The sequence below is a fragment of the Vulpes lagopus genome, chromosome 7, assembly GCF_018345385.1.
Source record: "Vulpes lagopus strain Blue_001 chromosome 7, ASM1834538v1, whole genome shotgun sequence".
In the NCBI taxonomy this organism is placed as follows: Eukaryota; Metazoa; Chordata; class Mammalia; order Carnivora; family Canidae; genus Vulpes; species Vulpes lagopus.
The window spans coordinates 71,622,963-71,643,584 of record NC_054830.1 but is presented as its reverse complement, the minus strand read 5'-3'; the positions used below and the strand labels follow the sequence as shown (position 1 = coordinate 71,643,584).

Here is a 20,622-nt window from a genome sequence, read left to right as displayed (position 1 = left end):
GATAATACTGCTAGCAATTTGAAAGAAGAGATTCAATTATGTACCTTAGAAAATGCAGGAGTTGAAAGTTGAAATGTTTTGCAGATTCAAAATAGGGAAGTAAAAAGCCACTTAGAAGTAGATGACATGCATGCAGTGAGACAAGGATGAGGTGATTGGTTTTTCTCTGTGTTACCTGCTTCGGTGTATATCCCGCCCAAGTGAGTTAAACATGCTCAGTCCAGACTTTCACTACTTGGGTTGGTTCCAGGTTAACCAGGCAACTGTAAAGAGTCTAATAAGCATTTGTCATTATATATAAGCTCATAGATATGACCTTTGTAATATACTTTAGATAATTATTAACCACTTCAACTATGAATGTTAAAGTCATTAGTTTGCCACCTCTTTATTTATCCGGATGTGAGGGTCCACAGTCCACATATGACCACACTCAATTCCGACACTTATTGCAAGATCGGATCCCTAAGATTACCTTTACTTCTGATACCACTTGCAAATTCAAGGGGTCCACACGACCATTCTTAAGACTCACAGAACTTGCTGAAATCTATTATATTCACAGCTACAGTTTGAGGGAAGAGCTATAGATTAACACCAGCCAGTGAAAGAAGTACACAGGGCAGAGTGTTCATTGTTTTCTTTCTGTGGTGTCAGGGCATTTGCTTACCTGGCCTTGATATGTAACAGTATACATGACACATTGCCAAGTGATAAGCTCACCCAAGTCTCAATATTCAGAATTTTTATTGTGGCTTCATTATGCAGGCATGATTCATTGCACATGTGGCTGATCCTATCTCTAGCCCCTTGTCAAACTGACAGCACATGATCCCCAAATTCCTTGTCTACATGACATTGCTGGTGTTCCTAAGGGTGGTCAACCCCTTGGGCAGCTGGCTAGTTCAGTTGGTAGAGCATTCAGTTCTTGATCTCAGTGTTGTAAATTGAAGCTCCATGTTGGGTGTAGAGATTACTTTAAAAGCTTAAAAAAAAAAAAAAAAGAAGAAGAAGAATGATCAGTCCCTGCCCTAAATTCTATATGGTGAGGCCTGCCCACACCCTAAATCATATTGTTGGAGTATCTGCCATGACCCAAGGTCCCTGGCAAATAAAGACACTCCTTTGCCCAGGGCAAAGTTGAAACCTTTTTCTGAGTAGATTAAATTCTTTGTTATGCACTTCAAATGTGTAGGACTTAATTAGGGGATTCTTGGATTTTGTAAAGTACGTTTTTCAAGATGAAATTTGAGCTATTTTATTTTTATAGTTTTATTACAGTATAATTTACATATAATAATTTATTGTAACTAGTAACTGTATATTCATACATGCTTTATCACAATCCACACTTCTGTTGCCCCCTGAAAATTACTTTATGCCCCTTTTCAGCCAGTTCTTCCCCCATCCTTGTCCCCAAGTAACTACTGATCTGCTTTCTGATGGTATAGTTTTACCTTGTCTAGAATTTCATAGGCATGGAATCATGTAGTATATTGTGTTTTGTGTCTGGCCTTTTTAACATAGCATAATAATGTTATTGAGATTCACCCATGTTGTTAAATACAATAGTCTGTTCTGTTTTAATTACTGAGTAGTATTCCATTCTGTGGATATACCACATTTTGCTTGTCTGTTCACTAGTTTTGGGTAATTTGGTTTATTTACTTATTTAAAATAATTTTTTTTCTATTGTGAATAACGCTGCTTTGGAAACCTATGCATGTGATGCTATATAGATGTGTATTTCATTACTCTTGGGTAGATACCTAGGTTTGGGATTGCTGAGTCATATAGTAAGGTTATGTTTAACTTTATAAGAAATTGCGGAACTATTTTCCAAAGGAGTTGCAGCATTTTGCATTCTCACCATAGCTGGAGCACAGGGGTGCAAGAGCACCTGGCCCCGGGGGTTCCAAATGGACCAGGTTCAGCTGGTCACATGTGCATGTGATGGTATTTCTGTATGGTTTTAAATTTCGTGTTTTAGTGACCAGTGATGGTGAGCATCTTTTTAAAGTATTGGTTAACCATCCATAAGTCTTCTTTTGTGAAGTATTTGTTCAGATCCTTTGCACATTTCGACAAATTGGTTTGTTTTAAAAAGTTTTTAGAATTCTTCATATATTCTGTTTACAAGACCCTAATTAGGTATATGTTTCGCAAATATTTCTCTAATTTGTGGTTTGCCTTTTTGTTTTCTTAGTGGTATCTTTTGATAAATTTTTAATTTTGATGAAATCTCATTTGTCCATTAGATATACTTAAAACATACACATAATTGTATCTTTTTAATGGCTCATGTTTTTGTACTCTGACAAATCATCGATGTGACCCAAAGTCATAGAGATTTGTTTCTATGTTTTTGTAGCCAGTGCACAGGGGTACAGGAGCCCCTGGCTCCGGGGGCCCCAAACAGACCAGGTTCAGGCTGCTTGCCCTTAACAAAATCCAAAGGCAGAGAGACACATGTGAGGAAACAAGAAAGGAATTTATTTCAGTGAGGCCAACACCAGGAAGGCAGCGGATTAACGTCTCAAAGACCATCTTCAAAGTGCTGAAAATACTTCTAGGTTTATATAAGGAGAATGTGGGACAAAGGTGGGTGGGTACATGCAGGTGGGCTGTAAAGGTCAGGTCATCATTGTCTTGGGGTCAGTCACGTGGGGTCTTGTTGGCTCAGGGCAGTCTTCTTGCTTGAGAGGGTGGTTTTGGTTCCCAACAGGGGATGCTTTACCTGCAGGGTCTTTTGCCTGAGTTAAGAGATAAGCTGGAAAGAAGAACTTAATCAGTTGGAAAGTACAGACTGAGGTTCAAATGGAAGTACTTGACATCCTCTTTCATTTTCTTCTGTACATTTTGTATTTAGCTCTTATGTTTATGCCTATGATCCATTTTGATTTAATGTTTGCATACTGTGTAAAGAGGTCAAGATTTGTCTTCTTTTTCCCCCAATACAAAAACCCAGTTATTCTAGCTTCATTTATTGAAAAGACTGCCCTCCCTGTTGAATAACCTTGGCACCTTTGTAAAAAAATAGATTTTTAAGTCTAGGGCATTAAAGGAAGCTGATAGAGTTTCTGGTAGCGGCAGATACCGGTATTACGGAAAAAATTAAAGTAAGGCTATCACCTCTTTTTGTAACACTGTTTTAAATAACTAGTTGCAACAAATTATATAAAAGATAAATGGAATGTGTGTAGGTCAGTAGAGATAAAGATAATACTATCTGCCAATGACGAGGGACGGTAACCTAAATGCTTAGGAGATTTAACAAAAACATATCTTGAAATGAGATGCTTAAATCATGAATTATAAGACATACATCTAACTCAGTTCAGTAATTTATTTTATCACTAGACAAAATAGAATGAAAAACGTAATACTTGTCTTATGAGAAAACAATCCAACAAGATAGAGGGCCAAATACAGAGAATTATAATACTTTAATAGAAAAGAAAACAGGGGATCCCTGGGTGGCTCAGTGGTTTAGCGCCTGCCTTTGGCCCAGGGTGCGATCCTGGAGTCCCCACGTTGGGCTCCCAGCATGGAGCCTGCTTCTCCCCCCTCCTGTGTCTCTGCCTCTATCTCTGTCTATGTCTATCATAAATAAATAAATAAATCTTAAAAGAAAAGAAAACGAATAATAAGATAATATAATCTACTCCTAGTTGAGTAGTCTTAATAAGGATGACAATACTAACAAAGTTAATTTATAGATTTAATACAATACCAGTTAAGATCCTGATAGGATGGTGAATTGGACTTGATTGAGAGTATAAATCACAGAATAAAGGAGCAGGAAAGAACTTCAGGGGAGAACATGTTAAAAATTATGCTTGTTCACAGAATAATTTGAGAGGATTAGAATTAGGAGCATATATATTTTGAGACAGTTAAATGGAGATAGAAGAGTAGGGAGCCATACAATGGAAGTAGAGAAGTAAGATTAGACCAGAAATTTAAGTTAAGTGTGGTTCCTAAATGTTAGCATCAAATTAACTGAAATTACTGGCTTTGAGGTAGAAAGGGAAACTTTTGGGTTTCACCAGAGTTTGCCTATTTAAAGGCCTCTAGGCAGGCACTATAAGTCATGTAAGGGGGCTGGGATCATAGGGAATGTTGGACACTTTGAACTTGATATGTGTGTGCCCAGTTAAAGAATAGTTTCTACTTGGTCCTAGCTGATTTTTGGCATATGGATGGATGGCCCAGTGGTCCTCCTTTTTCAAAAGAAGCCAGAAATCTATTTATGGAAGGAGAGTAGGGGAGCACACATAACCAATCACCTTAGTCTATTCAGGCTGTTAAAACAAAATGTCACAGACTGAGAGGCTTATAAACAACAACAGGAATTTTAATTCTCTTAGTTCTGGAGACTAGAAGTCTAAGGTCGAGACATTGGAATGATAACAGTCTCGTGAAGGTCCTCTTTCTGGTTCATTGCTAATATCTCCCTGTGTGCTCATGTCGTGGAAATGGATAGAGATCTCTTTGGAAACTCTTTTATAAGGGCACTAGCCCCACTCATGAGGGCTCCACCCTCATAACCGAATCACCTCTCAGAGGCTCCTAATACCATCGCTTTTGAAAGTTAGGATTTAACATATGAAATGTGGGGGCATACATTCTGACTATAGCACTTACTGATCTTCTGATTTTTAAATATTGGCAATTAATGTATTGGCCAAACAAAACAGGAAGGGGGGAAAGATTACTCGTTGTCTAATTAGTGATTGTGTAGGTTAGAGCAGAACAAAAAGGAATTTTGCCATTCAAAAAGTATGTTAACAAGACCACTTGAATGCAGGTTAGTAAGAGTGATGGAAACACAATAGAAATATCAGAAATAAATTGATAGCAGCATATGAGAAATCAAATAAAATAAAAACTAATAGCAATTGGTGTTTAACAAAAGTCATTGTTGGATGATAGTATGAAGGAAGCTACATCTAGAGCTATTTTAATCTCACACCATGCAAAATAAATTTTAGATGAGTTAAATATTGTAAAACAAATATTATACTTACTTTTGTTATGGAGAGGAAACCATTTATATATTATTGAAGCATTAAAGGAGTAAAGTAGAACCAAGGTGGGTATGTTTGATTGTTAAAAAATTTGATTCTCTGATATAAAGAGAAAAGCAGTACCTTGAGAACAGTGTTTGTAGTTTTTCTATGATCAGTAAGATTCTTCCTGTAATTGGAGATATATCCGTAAGGGTAGATGCAGTAGATAGATAACCAACAATGGTTTACATTTTCACCAAGGATGATTTACACTGGAGAAAATAACATTAATATGTGTGACCTAAAGATCTTCATTTGTTAAATGAAGTTAATAATAAACACCCTATTTCCTAGGGTGTTTTGGAGGTATAAATACGATAAATGATGTATGCTTCTTAGCACACTGCCTGGAACCATAGATGTTAAATTCTTATTTATTATAATCATTTTCATTATTATTATTTTCCAAAGCAGGTTTCGAAGTTACTTATCAAAGCTTCTTCCCTTTTTAACCCAGATGGCTAAATTAGCAGTTTTCCCCAAGTTTACATTTGTGGAGTTTACAAAGTACTTTCACATATTGTCTCATTGATTCTCACTCTAGCCCTGGGAACTCTGAATTTCTTCTCAGTGGGGGCTTTCAGGATTCACTCTTCGGAGTCACAGCTTGGTTTTTGGTCATCACCCTTTATTGCTCCACCTATAACATCAATTCAAACTAATTCAAGAACTCCCCACTCTGACCACAGCCTTCTCTCCTTCCTGCTTGTCTGTTTTTCTTTGCCTACTGGAGCCATTCTCTGACCTTTAGTTCTTTGACTCCTGTACCTTCTCCTAACGGCTTTTCTTTCTTTTGTCCTTATTTTCTGTTATAATTTTTCATGCTGTTGTGATCATATCTAGTGCCTGTTTCTGCCTTATTCTGTCCTTCTCAAAGACTAAGAAGTCTATGACAGGCAGAGGATTTAAATGGACATTTCTTCAAAGAAGTGAGGTTGAGGGGTGCCTGGGTGGCTCAGATGGTTAAGCATCTGCCTTTGGTTCAGGTTAGGATCTCAGGGTCCTGGGATCAAGCCCCACCTTAGGCTCCCTGCTGGACCTCTCCCTCTCCTGCCTACCACTCCCCCTGCTTGTACTTTCTGTCAAATAAATAAATAAAATCTTTAGAAATAATTTTTTTTAAAGAAGAGAGGTTGAATGGCCAATAAGCACATAAAAAGATATTCAACATCAAGGAAATGCAAATCAGAATCACAATGAGTTACTACTTCACATCCACTAGAATAGTTAATGGTAAAAAAAAAAAAAAAAAGACAGTTGCAAGTGTTGGCAAGGATGTGGAAAAATCAGATTCCTCATATATTGCTGGTCTTCTGAACATTAAATGAAGCACCTGCTATGGAGAAGCCTGGCAGTTCCTCAAAATAATAAATACAGAATTACCATGTGACCCAGCAATTCTACTCATTACTTCTATTCATAAAAACATGCATCCATACAAAGGCTTGTATATAGATGTTCATAGCAGCATTATTCCAAATAGCCGAGAAAGGAAAACAACACAAATGTGTACCAACTGATGAATGAATAAACAAAATGTATTTTCTCTGTACAACATAATATTCAGCCATAAAGAAGAAGTACCAAAAAAAAAAAAAGTACCACCGATATATGCTATAACATGGATGCAACTTGAAGACCTCATGCTAAGTAGAAGAAGACAGTCACAAAAGACCATTTATTCTATGATACTATTTATATGAACTCTCCAGAACAGATAAATCTGTAGGGATAGAGAACATATTCCTGGTTGCCTGGGGCTGGGGGTTAGAAAGTGGGGGGATGGGGAATGGCTGTCAACGGGTGAGATTTCTTTTGAGGGTAATGAAATGTTACAGAAATAAATTGTGGTGATGGATAAACAACTCTGTAAAATATACTTAAAATATTTAATTGAACTGAGTTGTACAAAACTTTGAATTATACAGTTTATAGGAAAATTTCATGGCATGTGAGTTATATCTCAATAAAACTGTTAAACTAAAAAGAAAAATAAATCTCTGGTCATTGACTCTTAGCACATATTATTTCTCAGCCTGAGTGCTGGAACAAGTTGATTTTGAGAGTACCCCCCGTGACTGTGTAGTATTGCCATTGAACTTGGGTTAGGGATGTTTTTCCAGTTGACTAGATTAAATAGAGAGCTTTTCTCTCTTATAGGTCTTGTGGATTATTTTTAAGAGGTATTTTAGGGGAACCTGGCCGGCTTAGTTGGTGGAGTATGTGACTCTTGAACTCAGGGTTGTGAGTTTGGGCCCCACACTGGGTGTAGAGATTACTTAAAAATAAATCTCTTAAAAATTTAATTTGCTTTTTTTTTTTTTCTGGCTTCAGCTTAGTGTGAGGAACACAATTTACTGTCTAGCTCTTGGTTATCATTCTGGCGATTATTTCTTCCTTTATAGTATATGCATAAGGAGCCGACAGACACTTAGCTAAATAATAGAATCATTTTTTCCCCATGCCGTTTCAGGTCCATGCCTTTGTTTTGTCTCTTTGTTCATCTTACTTTACTCTTAGTTTTAATCTCTTTAGGAGGCTTTGACAATCTGATCAAAATTATAAGAAATCTCTCTTCAGAAAACTGCATGTGAATTTGTGCACCAAATTTTGCTTATAATTTCAAGGGGGGTACACACAAAAAAATTTCGAGAGGGTTACAGGTTTCACCAAGGATTAGAATCTCAACTCTGGGGGCACCTGGGTGGCTCAGTCAATTAAGCATCTCCCTTTAGCTCAGGTCATTATCCCAGGATCCTGGGATGAGCCCCACGTTGGGCTCCCTGCTCAGGGGAGAACCTGCTTCTCCCTCTCCCTCTGCTTGGTCTTGCTCATTCTACTCAAATAAATACATTAAAAAAAAAAAAATCTCTGCACACTCACTTTGGTGATCTCATATACTCCTGGGGGTGAGGTTATCATTTATATGCTGGTAATTCCACAGTCTTTATCTTTTGTCCAGATTTTTGTGCCAGGACATCCCAACCAACTGTCCGGGTCTCTACTTGGACACTCCACAGACACTTTGGACTCACACTCCACTACACTTTGGACTAACTGTAGATAGTCTACAGTTAGAACATGATCTTCTCCTTCCAAACTCTACCTCTCCTCCTGAGATGAGTGTCTGATTGAACAGGAGTCCAAACCACAATGCTCTGGCTACTCTAGTCTAAACCAGATCATTCTTAATTTCTTCCATTCTTAATTTTGTCCATAAATGAGCATCGTGCTTAATTTCTTCCTTTCCCTCCATATATAATCAATCATCAGGTTTCTTAATTGTGTTAATTCTGTGTTTCCAAAATTTCATTTTTGTTCCCATTCCCAACCTAGTCGAAGTCATCCTCTCGGTAGAGATTCAGTCTCTCTCTCTCTTGGCCGCCTTTAATTCATTCCCCACATGACAGCTGGTGAACCCTCAGTGGCTCTCCAGTGTCGTTAGGTTGAATTCCCAAGTTTCTGACCTCTTTGCCACCATCTACGAGGCCTGTGTGAAGCAGCTCCAGCTGGCCTGTTTGGCCACTTGGTTCTTCATCACAGTCCGTTTTTCATTTTCTCTGTTATGCCACGCCGTCTCTCCCTTTCATGTCTTTGCATGTTCTCTTCCTTCCCTGTTTCTGCCTCCATTCCCCCACACCTTGCAAACTCATTACTCAGTCTTTAGGTCCTGGCTTTAGGTTTCCCTTCTTCTGGACACCTGTCCATTCATAGAGCCCTTTGGAGGCATTCACTTATCCTTCTTCCTCTGCGATAGCGTTTGTACACTTTTGTAATTACCTCCCTACTCTCTCTGGACTCAATGCTGGGAAGGGAGACACTGTTTATGTTGGTCTTATTTATCATGGCATCGCTAGTGCGTATTTAGCCCTGCACCTGGCAGAGGTGTTCAATATATTTCTGTTGAATGAATAAGAGTATTTCCTTCTACCTAAACTATCTTCTTACTTACCTTCTCTCTACTCTCTGCCCTGCTTGGCAAAATCTTACATAGTTAAGGTCCATTGATTAACTCAACAAATACGTTAGGAACTCCTTTATTCCAGGCACTGTTTTAAGCACTGGAGATAATAATGATGAATGAGACAGCGAATATTTCTGCCTTTTGGGAGCTGATAGTCTATGGGTGGAGACAGATAATAAACAGATAAATAAGTAAAATAGAGAGTATGTGAGTTTAAGTGCTAAGGAGAAACAGAAGACAGGAAAGATGGATGATGCACATTTTAGAGAGGTGGCTGCCCCACCTTCATGGAGACTTGAAGCACATGAGGAGGCTACCAATAGCTGTGCTGCTCTCTGGAGAAAGAACACTCCAGGCAGATAGAAGGGCAGAGGTGTCTAGGCACGAGTGAGCTGGAAGAGAGGAACAGAAAGGAGGCCTGTGGGAGGTGAGGTCAGAGAGGTAAACATCTCAGAGTGTTTCTGTCTTAATCTGATCCCTGGGCTTCCTCCACAGTTGGAAGCTGTTTTCAGCTCTCAATGCTGTGAATTTACCAGAAACGAGAAGAAAGTTTCCCTTCTTAGCAGTTATCTGTGAATCAAGGGCTACAGAAGTGCTTGCATAGAGGGCTGCCAGGTTGGTGAGGTACGTGCCAAGGCACTTCTTTAACAGGTGATACCCCTGGGGACGTTTTTTTTGCCTCTTCCTCAATGGCATTGGGGGGCGGGCAGTGGGAAAGTAGGGCATCGCCGTCGTCAACCTCGCAGGTCGGGTCGCCCACAGTTCACCTCCGCCCTTTGTTTCTGTTCCTTTGTCTGTGTTCTTGCCATCTTGGGGGCATCGTGAACATCCTACAGTTCTCTCAGCCACTGTCTAGAGTGACAGTTTTGAAGATAAATCACTGCTTTCAACTTGTTTCTCTTTCTCCGCTTGGCTTTGTTCCAGAAAGTAGAGGGCCAACAGGGGTTTCAGTTAATTATGTGTTGGGTTAGTGTGTGTTGAGTTAGTTTGGGTTTTTTATGGACTTCCATATGCAGACTCCAGTTGCTCTGCCCTTGTGGAACACAGCACTTCAGGGTGGGTCTCCCCTGGGATGCTGGCACCCCACACAGGAAGTGAGAGGCCTCCTCTGGACACAGTCCCACTGCGGGTGGGGCAGAGATCCAGGGCTCTCTGAAGTCTATATTTAGCGATGGGAGAAGCCTCTGCTAGGCTGTTGTGTCCTTCCTTTTGGTGCGATTCACTAATGGCAGCGTGCTCTGTGGATAGGGGCTGCAAATTGTAAATTGATAGGTGGTAATAATTGGAAAAATGATCAGACTCCGTTTTTCTTCTCCTCTGGGGGGAAACATGCGTCAGGAATCACTAACGCAGAGGGCGACGGGCAAGGGCTTTTTCAGCCAGCGTTCCAGCTCTAGTGCTGCAGTGCTTCCGTCCTGATTAGAGAGGAGAGAATCCAAATTTGGCAGGAGGTGGCCAGTAGACTAGTATCTGTTTGCCACTTTTTGCTCCAAAAAGCCCTGCCGCAGAGTTGCCATGGCAGCCGGAGAGGATTTAATGGCAAAGGCTCAGCTCGGGGAGCAGCGCCGCCGGTGGCCCCAGCCTTCCCCTCCCCGGCCGTCAACCCCAGGGCCTGGTACCCCCGGGTATCCGTGTGCCGTGGCTGCTGAGAGCACACGTGTGATGCCCTGGGGCTGGAGGGGCCTTCAGATTCCAAGGGTGGCCACTTCTGTCTCCTGTTTCCCCTTGGGCGTAGCCCTCTGAAGTCCCATCCTGCAGTCCACCTTATCAAATCATTTGCAGTTCCTTAAATATGCTCTTTCATGCTCCTGTACTTTTATACATGCAGTTTCCTCTGCCTAGAATGCTCCCCTCCCCAACTGTCTGGAAAATTCCTACTCATTTTCAAAATGTGGCTTAGATACTGCCTCTTATTCCACAGTGCTTCTTCTAACCCCTCATGCTCCGTGCAGAATTATGCAGTTTCCTCTGCCATCTCAGCCTTGCTACGTATCACCTGATTTGGAAATGACTGTATTTTTGTTTCTTCTTCTCTAGACTGTAAGTTATTTGCATTTAAGAACTGTTATTTTTTTAATGAATTTTGTATCCCCAGGCCTAGCCCACAAGTAGTAAACACTTCATAGTGTTTGTTGAGGGAATGAAGTGTTTCCACATCATCCTACGTACTTCTTATCCTGGGAGCGTCGCATGCCACGTAAAGGACCGACTGTGTCGTGTCTGGCTAGGGCTTCATCTGCTCTCAGGCTCCAGAAGGTTGAGCCGATCTAATTGGTCTGTAACTCATTCACCTTTTATTTATTTATTTATTTCCACTTTCCATTTTGAATCGGAGGGGCGCTGGCGGAAAGAGCCACCCTTGGGATCCTGTCCCCCAAGGGTTCAAGTCAGTGTGGCCTTTGGTTACTTGACCGGCTTGTAAATCTCAGTTCCCTCTTGTTGAATTAGGATGGGTGAGGATAGTGCCTATGATGCTCTATGGCCCCAAAGTAAATTCTTGGTAAATCTTAGGTTCTCTCCTTTGCCCTATCTTCCTTGAAGAAAATGAAAGAAAACTAGAAGTTTAAATAGTTTGCACCATCTCTAGCATCCTTATCTGCATTGGGTCACTCAGTGTCCACTGCCTTGCCCTGAGCACAGCTGGAGAAATCGCCTCTTTCTATGTCTCTTGTCCCTTTTCCCGAACTTCCGTGCTTGCCTGTTTTTGTCTTTGGTGTATCTGTCCCCATGAGTTTACTCTGTCCTGCCTTTTTGGGCATACCCTGTATTTCAAGAATTTCAATTTAAAATGAATTTATCCATTTCTCACCTTCAGCGGTTCCCAGGACTATATCTCGACTCTAATACATGCTCCCACGCCCTACCTGCCGTCCTCTGTAATGTTTGCCTTACAGTTCAGTGTTCAGCATTTTTCACCATTCCTGTAACTGAAGTTCAAAACTCTCTTAGGTTGCTTTGTAGTGCTCTTTGCAAATGTGTCCTTCTCGATACCACATGATACTGCTGCATGTCTGTCATACGTGCCAATGCCTGTAGGTGTCTGGGCTGTCGGTTTGTGAATTTGTTTTTCTCTTGTTGCATCTCTTCCTACTTTCATTCCCACTTTTGGTATTTTATTCATTCTTGCTCCTCTATAGAATATGAGCTAATATGAACTAAAGAAATTTTTAAGTTGTTAGTAGGTCTAGCAAAGACTCCTTGAGATAGCAATGAAAATTGGCTTTTCGGGGCAGCCTGGGTGGCTCAGTGGTTTAGCGCCACCTTCGGCCCAAGGTATGATCCTGGGGGCCCAGGATCGAGTCCCACATCAGGCTCCCTGCATAGAGTCTGCTTCTCCCTCTGCCTGTGTCTGTGCTCTCTCTCAATCTGTGTCTCTCATGAATAAATAAATAAAATCTTTAAAAAAAAAATTGGCTTTTCACTCCAGTTTATTGGTTATCTGTGACAGTGGTTCTCCACCTTGAAAGGATGGGGCATAGGAGCCAGGGCATGTAATCATGAATCCATGGGCTCCAGCCCCTTCCCAACCATTTATTTACCCAGGGGCAGAGTCCAAGAAGACTGTTTAGGAAACCTTTTCAGTATGTTTTATAGCCTCCTATTTGGTGTCTTTGCTCTCTTGGTTTAAAAAAAACCCAACTTATCGGTAGATTTGTTAGTTAAAGTAATCTGGTTTGCCAATGTCATGCTTATTTGAGAGTTAGTTATTTGTTTCATTTCCCAAAAAATGAAATTGGCAAATACAGTTCATTTTGTTTGAAATGAAAACTGAAACTAATGTAAGGATTTATTTACCTGGCTAATGGCATTTTTAAATCAAAAGGCAAGAAGGTGCAATTTTAATGAATCATAAATTTGTCTGTTTGACACATGCACTTTTCCTACTCAAATATTCGGTTAAATGCCATTCAGTTAAAATTTAATTACTTACGAACATGTTGCCATGGATTGAATGAACTTCAGGATGCTGGAAACAATATTAAATGTTAATACAGAACAGTTACAATGATTTATTATTTTGTAGGAAATATTTTGGGAATAGAGCAGTTTGGACACGGCATGAAACACCAAATCAGAAGGACTAAGTTTAAATTCATGCTCTGGCATCTACTAGCTCACTTGGGTCATGTAGTTAGTCCCTAGGGCCTCAGTTTTATCCTCTGTGGAATGGAAATAGCCTCTAGCTCTTAAAATTGTTGTGAGGATCAAATAAAGTCATGAATGTGACAGTTCCTAGGACCCAGACATCCAGTAAGTGTTAATAGAATCAGAATCTCACCCGGCTAGCCTAGTCAGTAGAGCATGAGTCTCTTAGAATCGGACTCTAAGGCCTATAAATCATTTTAAATGTTGTGTGTATGCACACACATATGTTGTGTGTATGTGCATTTGAATATGTGGAGTGTGTAAGGAATTAAAGGCGTGTATTCATAGACTGTGGAGGTTGGAGACTGTTTTGCATGGTGTATATATGTGCAAGTGATTTTATTTCCTGAGGATATCGTTTAAGATCATCTTCTGTTGAAGTAAATTCTTCCATACCATACATATAGGCTGAAGAATGAGTGGTGTTAATTTTATAGTGTTATAGACATGCTAGAGTTCTTCTCTGCCTGCTGTGTTATTTTATACCTTGTGCCAGACCGCTTCTAGAGGGCTACTTAATTGTTGTTGTTTTTAAAGTTCATTTATTTATTTTTTAGTAATCTCCACACCCATTGTGGGACTCGAACTCATGGACCCTGAGATCAAAAATCACTTACTCTTCCGACTAAGCCATCCAGGCACCTCAAGGCCTACTTAGTTTTTATTATGGCTAATGACCTAATAGTCGTGAATACTCCTACACAGATTTTTCTTCCAAATAATGGATAATGTTAGTATAAGAGTCCTGTTGTATGCCCATATCAGAAAGTGTTGAATTTAGTGCCTTACTATCATATGTAAAATTCCTGAAAAGGCAAATAGTTTTCTTAATGATATACATCACTGAGTATATACTGCATGATAGCTATTTTATGTATAGTATCAGTAACATTAAACTATAAAATAGGTATAAAAAAACTATAAAACTATGCAGTTTTATACATAAGGAAAATGAGGCTCAGAAAGAAGCATATTCCCCAAGGGTAGAGAACTGTTAAGAAAGAGAGCCAGAAAGTAGGCTCAGATTGGTCTGACCCACGCCTGATAGAAGGCTACTGTTCATTCACTAGGATAAATCAAGAGTGTGCTTTAAGGTATATAAGAGATTGCAAATACAGTGAGAACATTTTTGGCCTTGGAGAAGGCAGATTCCTGCAGGACGGTCAGACAAGGTATCTGTTCTCAGCAGGTTGTGAAAGGCGATGGTCACTGATCCAACAGCAAAGGCCTAGGAGCCTCTGGCCCTCCTTTTTCCCAAGCCTGTTTTCCTATTGTCATGTGATGATTATTTCTTCTTCTTCTTCTTCTTCTTCTTCTTCTTCTTCTTCTTCTTCTTCTTCTTCCTTCTTTCTTCTTTCTTCTTCTTTCTTCTTCTTTCTTCTCCTCCTCCCCCTCCTCCTCTTCTCCTCCTTCTCCTCCTCCTCCTCTTCTCCTCCTTCTCCTCCTCCTCCTTCTCCTCCTCCTCCTCCTCCCCCTCCTCCTCCTCCCCCTCCTCCTCCTCCTCCTCCTCCTCTTCTTCTTTTCTTCTTCTTCTTCTTCTTCTTCTTCTTCTTCTTTTTTTTTTTTTTTTTTTTAATTTTTATTTATTTATGACAGTCACAGAGAGAGAGAGAGAGAGAGAGGCAGAGACACAGGCAGAGGGAGAAGCAGGCTCCATGCACCGGGAGCCCGACGTGGGATTCGATCCCGGGTCTCCAGGATCGCGCCCTGGGCCAAAGGCAGGCGCCAAACCGCTGCGCCACCCAGGGATCCCTCTTCTTCTTCTTTTTTAAAGATTCTTTATTTATTCATGAGAGACACACACAGAGAGGGGCAGAGACATAGGCAGAAGGAGAAACAGGCTCTATGCAGGGAGCCTGATGCCAGACTCAATCCCGGGACCCCAGGACCATGCCCTGAGCCGAAGGCAGACACCTAACCACTGAGCCACCCAGGCATCCCTGTCATGTAATTTCTGCAGATACTTCTCCAGGCATTGCTCATCACTTAGAACTATGCATCTAACTCCTCTTCCCACCCCATTTCCACAGCCCACCTGCCTGCTCCCCACAAAAACAGACAGCAGGATTGTGGTGAGGACTGTGTGATGAGTGAATTAATATGTGTAAAAGGTGTAATACAGCATCTGGCACATAGTAAGTACTCAATAAACCTTGGCTGGCATTATTTTTTATTGTTCTTGTTAACAGTATCCTTGGTAGTGCTGGTAAATGATTCCAAGTTTTCATGACACTTCCCACAAGGACCTGTGTGTTCTCTGCCCTGGAGCTGGCTTTGTGCCACGTCCCTTGCCAGATTTCCCAGGCATGGCAAGCTCACTCCCGTGCACAGGATCGATGGAGAGAGAGGGAGTAGGGGAGTACTTGTTTCCACACAAAGATGGTCAGAAGGTTTTCTCTGTGTGCTAGTTCCCTGTCATCAGACACAGGAACAGTCTGTGAATTCCACTTCCAAATAACATCTTTCTGCTTGGCTTCTTTCTTTCTTCTTATCTATGTAGAACATTAATGGTATTGTAGTCATGAACATTATTACAAATTCGGGGTTTTTTTTGTTTGTTTGTTTTTAGTTGGGTGGTTTGTAGCTTATCCCTGGCCTTCGTGCTTGAACCTCTGCAGTATGTGACATGACTGCACCTGCAAAGGCCTCTCAGGTCCTCCTCCCTGTGACATACGCACTTTTGTTTTCTGTTTAATTTTTTTTTTCTGGTATCGTTTTATATTGTCCATTCCAGCATGTGTATTGACTTGCTTTTCAATTTTCTCACCTAGTTCTTATATTTGGTTATATTTCCTGATTTGAATCCTATTTTATATAGCAAAGCAACAGAGTTTAACAACATGGGAAGGCTGTTGGCAGATAGATGATTTCATAAAACTTTCTGCGGACCCAGTAGAATGGAAACCAGCGCACCGGAGGTTCTTTTGACTGCTCTCTTACTTAAAAGCATTCCTACTTGTACCTCCCACACCACTGATCCATGGTAGACCTTGCTTTTCTCAGTTAAGAGTATTTGGCTCTTACTTTCTTTTTGGGTAGATGAGAACATCCACAATCTTTGCCATCTCCTCTACTTTAAAAAAAAAAAGATTATTTATTGATTTATTTATTTATTCATTCATTCATTCATGATAGACACAGAGAGAGAGAGAGGCAGAGAGACAGGCAGAGGGGGAAGCAGGCTCCATGCAGGGAGCCCGATGTGGGACTCGATCCTGGGACTCCAGTGTCATATCTTGGGCCGAAGGCAGGCGCTAAACCGCTGAGCCACCCAGGGATCCCCTCTCTTCTACTTTTTAACATTTAAAAAAAAATCTGTTTCAGTGTAATTTCTGACTAATCTTTCCTTTTCTAAAATATAAATGTATAGCATATAAAAGGGATGATTTAAGATTTGGACATTATTTTGTTGATATGTAATGGACCTTTTTAATAAACAATATTTATTGTAGTTACCTCTTTTCAAAAGTCATTTACATTTTCTAGAAAATGAGAATTCTGAAAAGTGAAAGAAATTAAAATCACTTTATTCTAACATCCAGAGATGACTGTAGTTAAAATGTTGATGTTTTCCCCTCTAGTCTCCATTCAACTTTATATATTCAATTTTATATAATTTTATAACTCATAACCTTATATATTCAATTTTATATAATTTTATAACTCATTTTTACAATTATATATTCATTAGCAAAAGTTTATATTTTTATAATTTTACTTTTTATATAATTATATTTTCGTTAGCTAATGTTTATATATAAACTATAATTCATGTTATTTGGCAGTCTTAGGATACTCTAGTAATTTTTAGGCACAAGTTTGACAAAAAATAAAACAAATTAATTATTTAAAAACTAAAATAGTTTCTAATTATAAGGTATACATTACAGAAATTTAAATATTAAAAAAATGCATCATGATAAAAGTCCTCCAGTTCCTCCAGCCCCCATTATTTACAATTAATTAATTAAAAGAAAACTGATTAGATTGGTGAAATGTCTGTTCATCTTTGATAAAATTTGTGAATGAGTATGGAATAGATGTTCTTTGCTTTTAGGCTTAGTCAAATTAGGCAGTGGACCAGAATGTGTTCTTGTGAAATAACATCTCAATGTTTTTCTCCATGCTTTAGGTATGTGTTCTTTTTGGATCCATGCAATCTGGACTTGATAAACCGAAAGATCAAGTCTGTAGCACTCTGTGTAACAGCATGTCCAAGACAAGAATTGAAAACCCTAAGTGATGTTCAGAAGTTTGCAGAGATGAATGGTGAGACATGAGGCCATCCAGGTCCTCACGCTGGTCACTTCCTCTCACTGTTGAAAATTGTGTATTTGCTTTCCAATATAACTAGTGTTAGATCATCAAAGAACCTTAAAAAAGAGAAAGAGAATTGAAAGTGCTTTTGGACTTTCTTGATGAAAAAGATTATAGTCACCTGGGGAGCTTGTTAAAACTCCAGATTCCTAGGCTCCCCCCAGGGAAATTCTGACTGAGTAGGTCTTTGGGTTCTGGAAATTTGTTGTTGTTGTTGTTGTTGTTTTCTTTTTTATAAATGTCTCAGGTGATTTGATGTAGCCTCTTTGACATTTGGGAATTACTAGAGACTATTCTTTGTGAAATGTCTTTTTTTTCTTTTTATCTTCCTAAGTATTGATTAAAAGTGTTTCAATGAGTATATTTTGTTTTTATCCCTGGATAATCATATATGTCTATTATAAGAAATTTGAAAAATTCAGGAAAAGGAAAATGAAGTAAAAACCAAAATTCTACCATCTTCGAATTATGTTGGTGCATTTTGCTTTTTTAAATTCAACACTGTCTCATAAGCATTTTTCTTTTATTTTTTTATTTTTTTTAAAGATTTTATTTATTCATGAGAGACACACAGAGAGAGAGGCACAGGCAGAGGGAGAAACAGGCTCCGTGCAGGGAGCCCGACATGGGACTTGATCCCAGGTCTCCAGGATCATACCCTGGGCTGAAAGTGGCGCTAAACCACTGAGCCACCTGGGCTGCCCACATAAGCATTTTCGTAAGAGTAAAGTTTTGCGAAACTTTGAGGTTAAACATATACGAATTAGCTGAGAAAACATAGTCCATTTCCAGATCTCTGACTCCATTCCCTTGGGTTTCCAATTTCCAGGAGCTGTCCTCACTTCTCTCTGACTTACCTCAATTCTCTTCAGAGAATTTTATTTTTAACCTCTCTTCATGGAGGGCCACAAACTGTTAGCCTGTAGTTTTGAACTTCCATGAGGTTTCATGTTTGCATTTTGTGTGCTGAGATCCCTGGAGCTACCTTCACCCTACCTGAATTGACAAGCTCATTTTGGTTCCTAGGAACAAGGGCTAACTCAGGCATGCATTTGGTACAACTTCTAGCTGGGTGAAGAGACAGCTTAGGAACGTAGCTGCACACACACCTCTACGTGGCTCCAGGTCTTCCCGAGATGTTGGTCTCTGTAGAAGGACCACATGTCCTTCCAGACTGGCAGTATTCTTATCCTAACACTCCATGCCCTCAGCATGAGGTGGTGGGAAGAGCATGAGATTAATGTGACTCTGGATTCTGATTCTACTGCTGTCACTAACTGGCTCTGTAATGAGGGACAGAAGGTATAGCCTCTGAACTAGATTGTTTCATCTGGGGGAAAAAATGGATTAAAAGCAATACCTCCTTCATAGGTAGTTGTGAGGAATAAATGAGATGATGCATGAATCTTTGGCACTTGGTGGGCACTGAATAAAGAGGTACCAACTATCCTTCAAGATCTCATTTTTTATTCCCACAGGATATCCTTACATGTATTGATTTGCTGAGTCTAATAGTGCAACAGTTGGCCCTATCGTTATCAAGTTTCTTAGGGAGGAATGTGTTATCCCTTACAGAATTTTCTAAAATCTTAGGCAGCGTGAGCATGCACAGTTCACTCTGTGAGGTGGTGGTATTGAGTCATTAAGATTATTGGCTCTAGAACCAGATTATCTGGGTTCAAATGTTGGTCCTACCACTTACTAGCCATGAGACCCTGGGCAAGTTACTTGATCTATAGATGCCTCAATTTCTTCATTTATGATGGAGATAATATTTGTACAAAAACTATTTCATAGGTTGTTATAAGGACCTCATAAATGAAAAATGCTTGGTAGAGTGTCTGGCAAATAGCAAATTGGCAAAAAAAAAAAAAAAGTGTTGGTTACCCCTGTTACATTACTACTGTTAATGTTCTTATTCCTTCAGTGGAATGTAATATTTTCCTGCCTGTAGTCTCTCTCTACTTCTAGCCCCTTACATATTGCTGCCATATTAATGTTGCCAGAGTTTCAATACTATTAATTCCTTACTTAGAAGTCATCAGAGGAAAAAAGAAAGAAAGAAAGAAAGAAAGAAAGAAAGAAAGAAAGAAAGAAAGAAAGAAAGAAAGAAACTATATGTCTTACCTTGGCATTCAAAGCTATGACCTAGTGTCAAACTATCTTCTAACACGTTTTCTTGAACCCACTGGGTATGAGTCTTGGTCCCTTGAACTTGACATGTCATCTGGAGGGCCAGAAGAGAGTTAGTTCATTGTCAACTGTATTGCCTGCTGTGATGATCTGGGAAGAAATCCCCCATGCCGCCCTGCTGGTATGTTTATTTCCAGGCCATTATCCTTTTAAGTGATTATGATACTGAGTATGGCCTATTATGGCCAGTGTATAAGACCTTTCTGGTGAGTTTTGCAGCTTTTTTTTTTCACAGTGTCTTACACAAAGCAGGTGTTCAAGAATATTAATGAATAAATATTATTCCAGAAAACAGACTTCTTAAATTGGTGCCTAACTATACAGGCACCCTTAGGCTTTTGAGGCAGCTGTTTGCAAAATAAGTTAACGTGTTAGGCATAAAAAGTATTAATAATGGCAGCATCAAGAAACACAGCAGTGGAGGATAGAGAAGATAAATATTTTAAAAGGCAATAGAAAAACTATGAAATTGTAATAAAGAAGGGAGCCTTTGGTGGAGGGACCTAAATACTTTTATTTTAGTAGCAACCCTAAGTTGAAAATTCTGAATTTCTCAAAAAGAAATCTATGTTGTTCTTTGGATTGGTGACTTAATACTGGACCTGTAAGATTTAATTCCAACATTGTTCTTGTCATGGAGAGAATTCTGTGTCTATTTTGTGCATTATCCTTTTTCCCTCTTTTGTCTGTCATTTGAGGTGGATATTGATTTGGAAGGAACAGATGATTTTAGTTTTAAGTGGGGGAATTTCCAAACCTATAAGAAAGAATTGTCCAAAATCCACAACAGAGTCAGAATGTGAGAGCAAACTATAAAACTCTTAGAAAAAACATAGGGGAAAACTTAATGACATTATATTGACAATAATTTCTTGGCTCGGAACCAAAAGCACAGTCAACAAAAGAAAAAAATAGATAAATTGGACTACA

The 20,622-nt window shown here is 39.6% G+C and overlaps 1 protein-coding gene across 5 annotated transcripts in view; it reads left to right on the top strand.

Moving 5' to 3' along the window:
* Positions 1-20,622, top strand: part of SLC44A1 (solute carrier family 44 member 1) — a 201,745-nt gene that overhangs the window by 73,368 nt on the left and 107,755 nt on the right. For all 5 annotated transcript variants that reach the window (XM_041761058.1, XM_041761057.1, XM_041761060.1 and 2 more), the window contains one exon: positions 17,315-17,451. In XM_041761058.1, the coding sequence (XP_041616992.1) occupies positions 17,315-17,451 (137 nt within the window). The remainder of the gene's footprint in view (positions 1-17,314; positions 17,452-20,622) is intronic.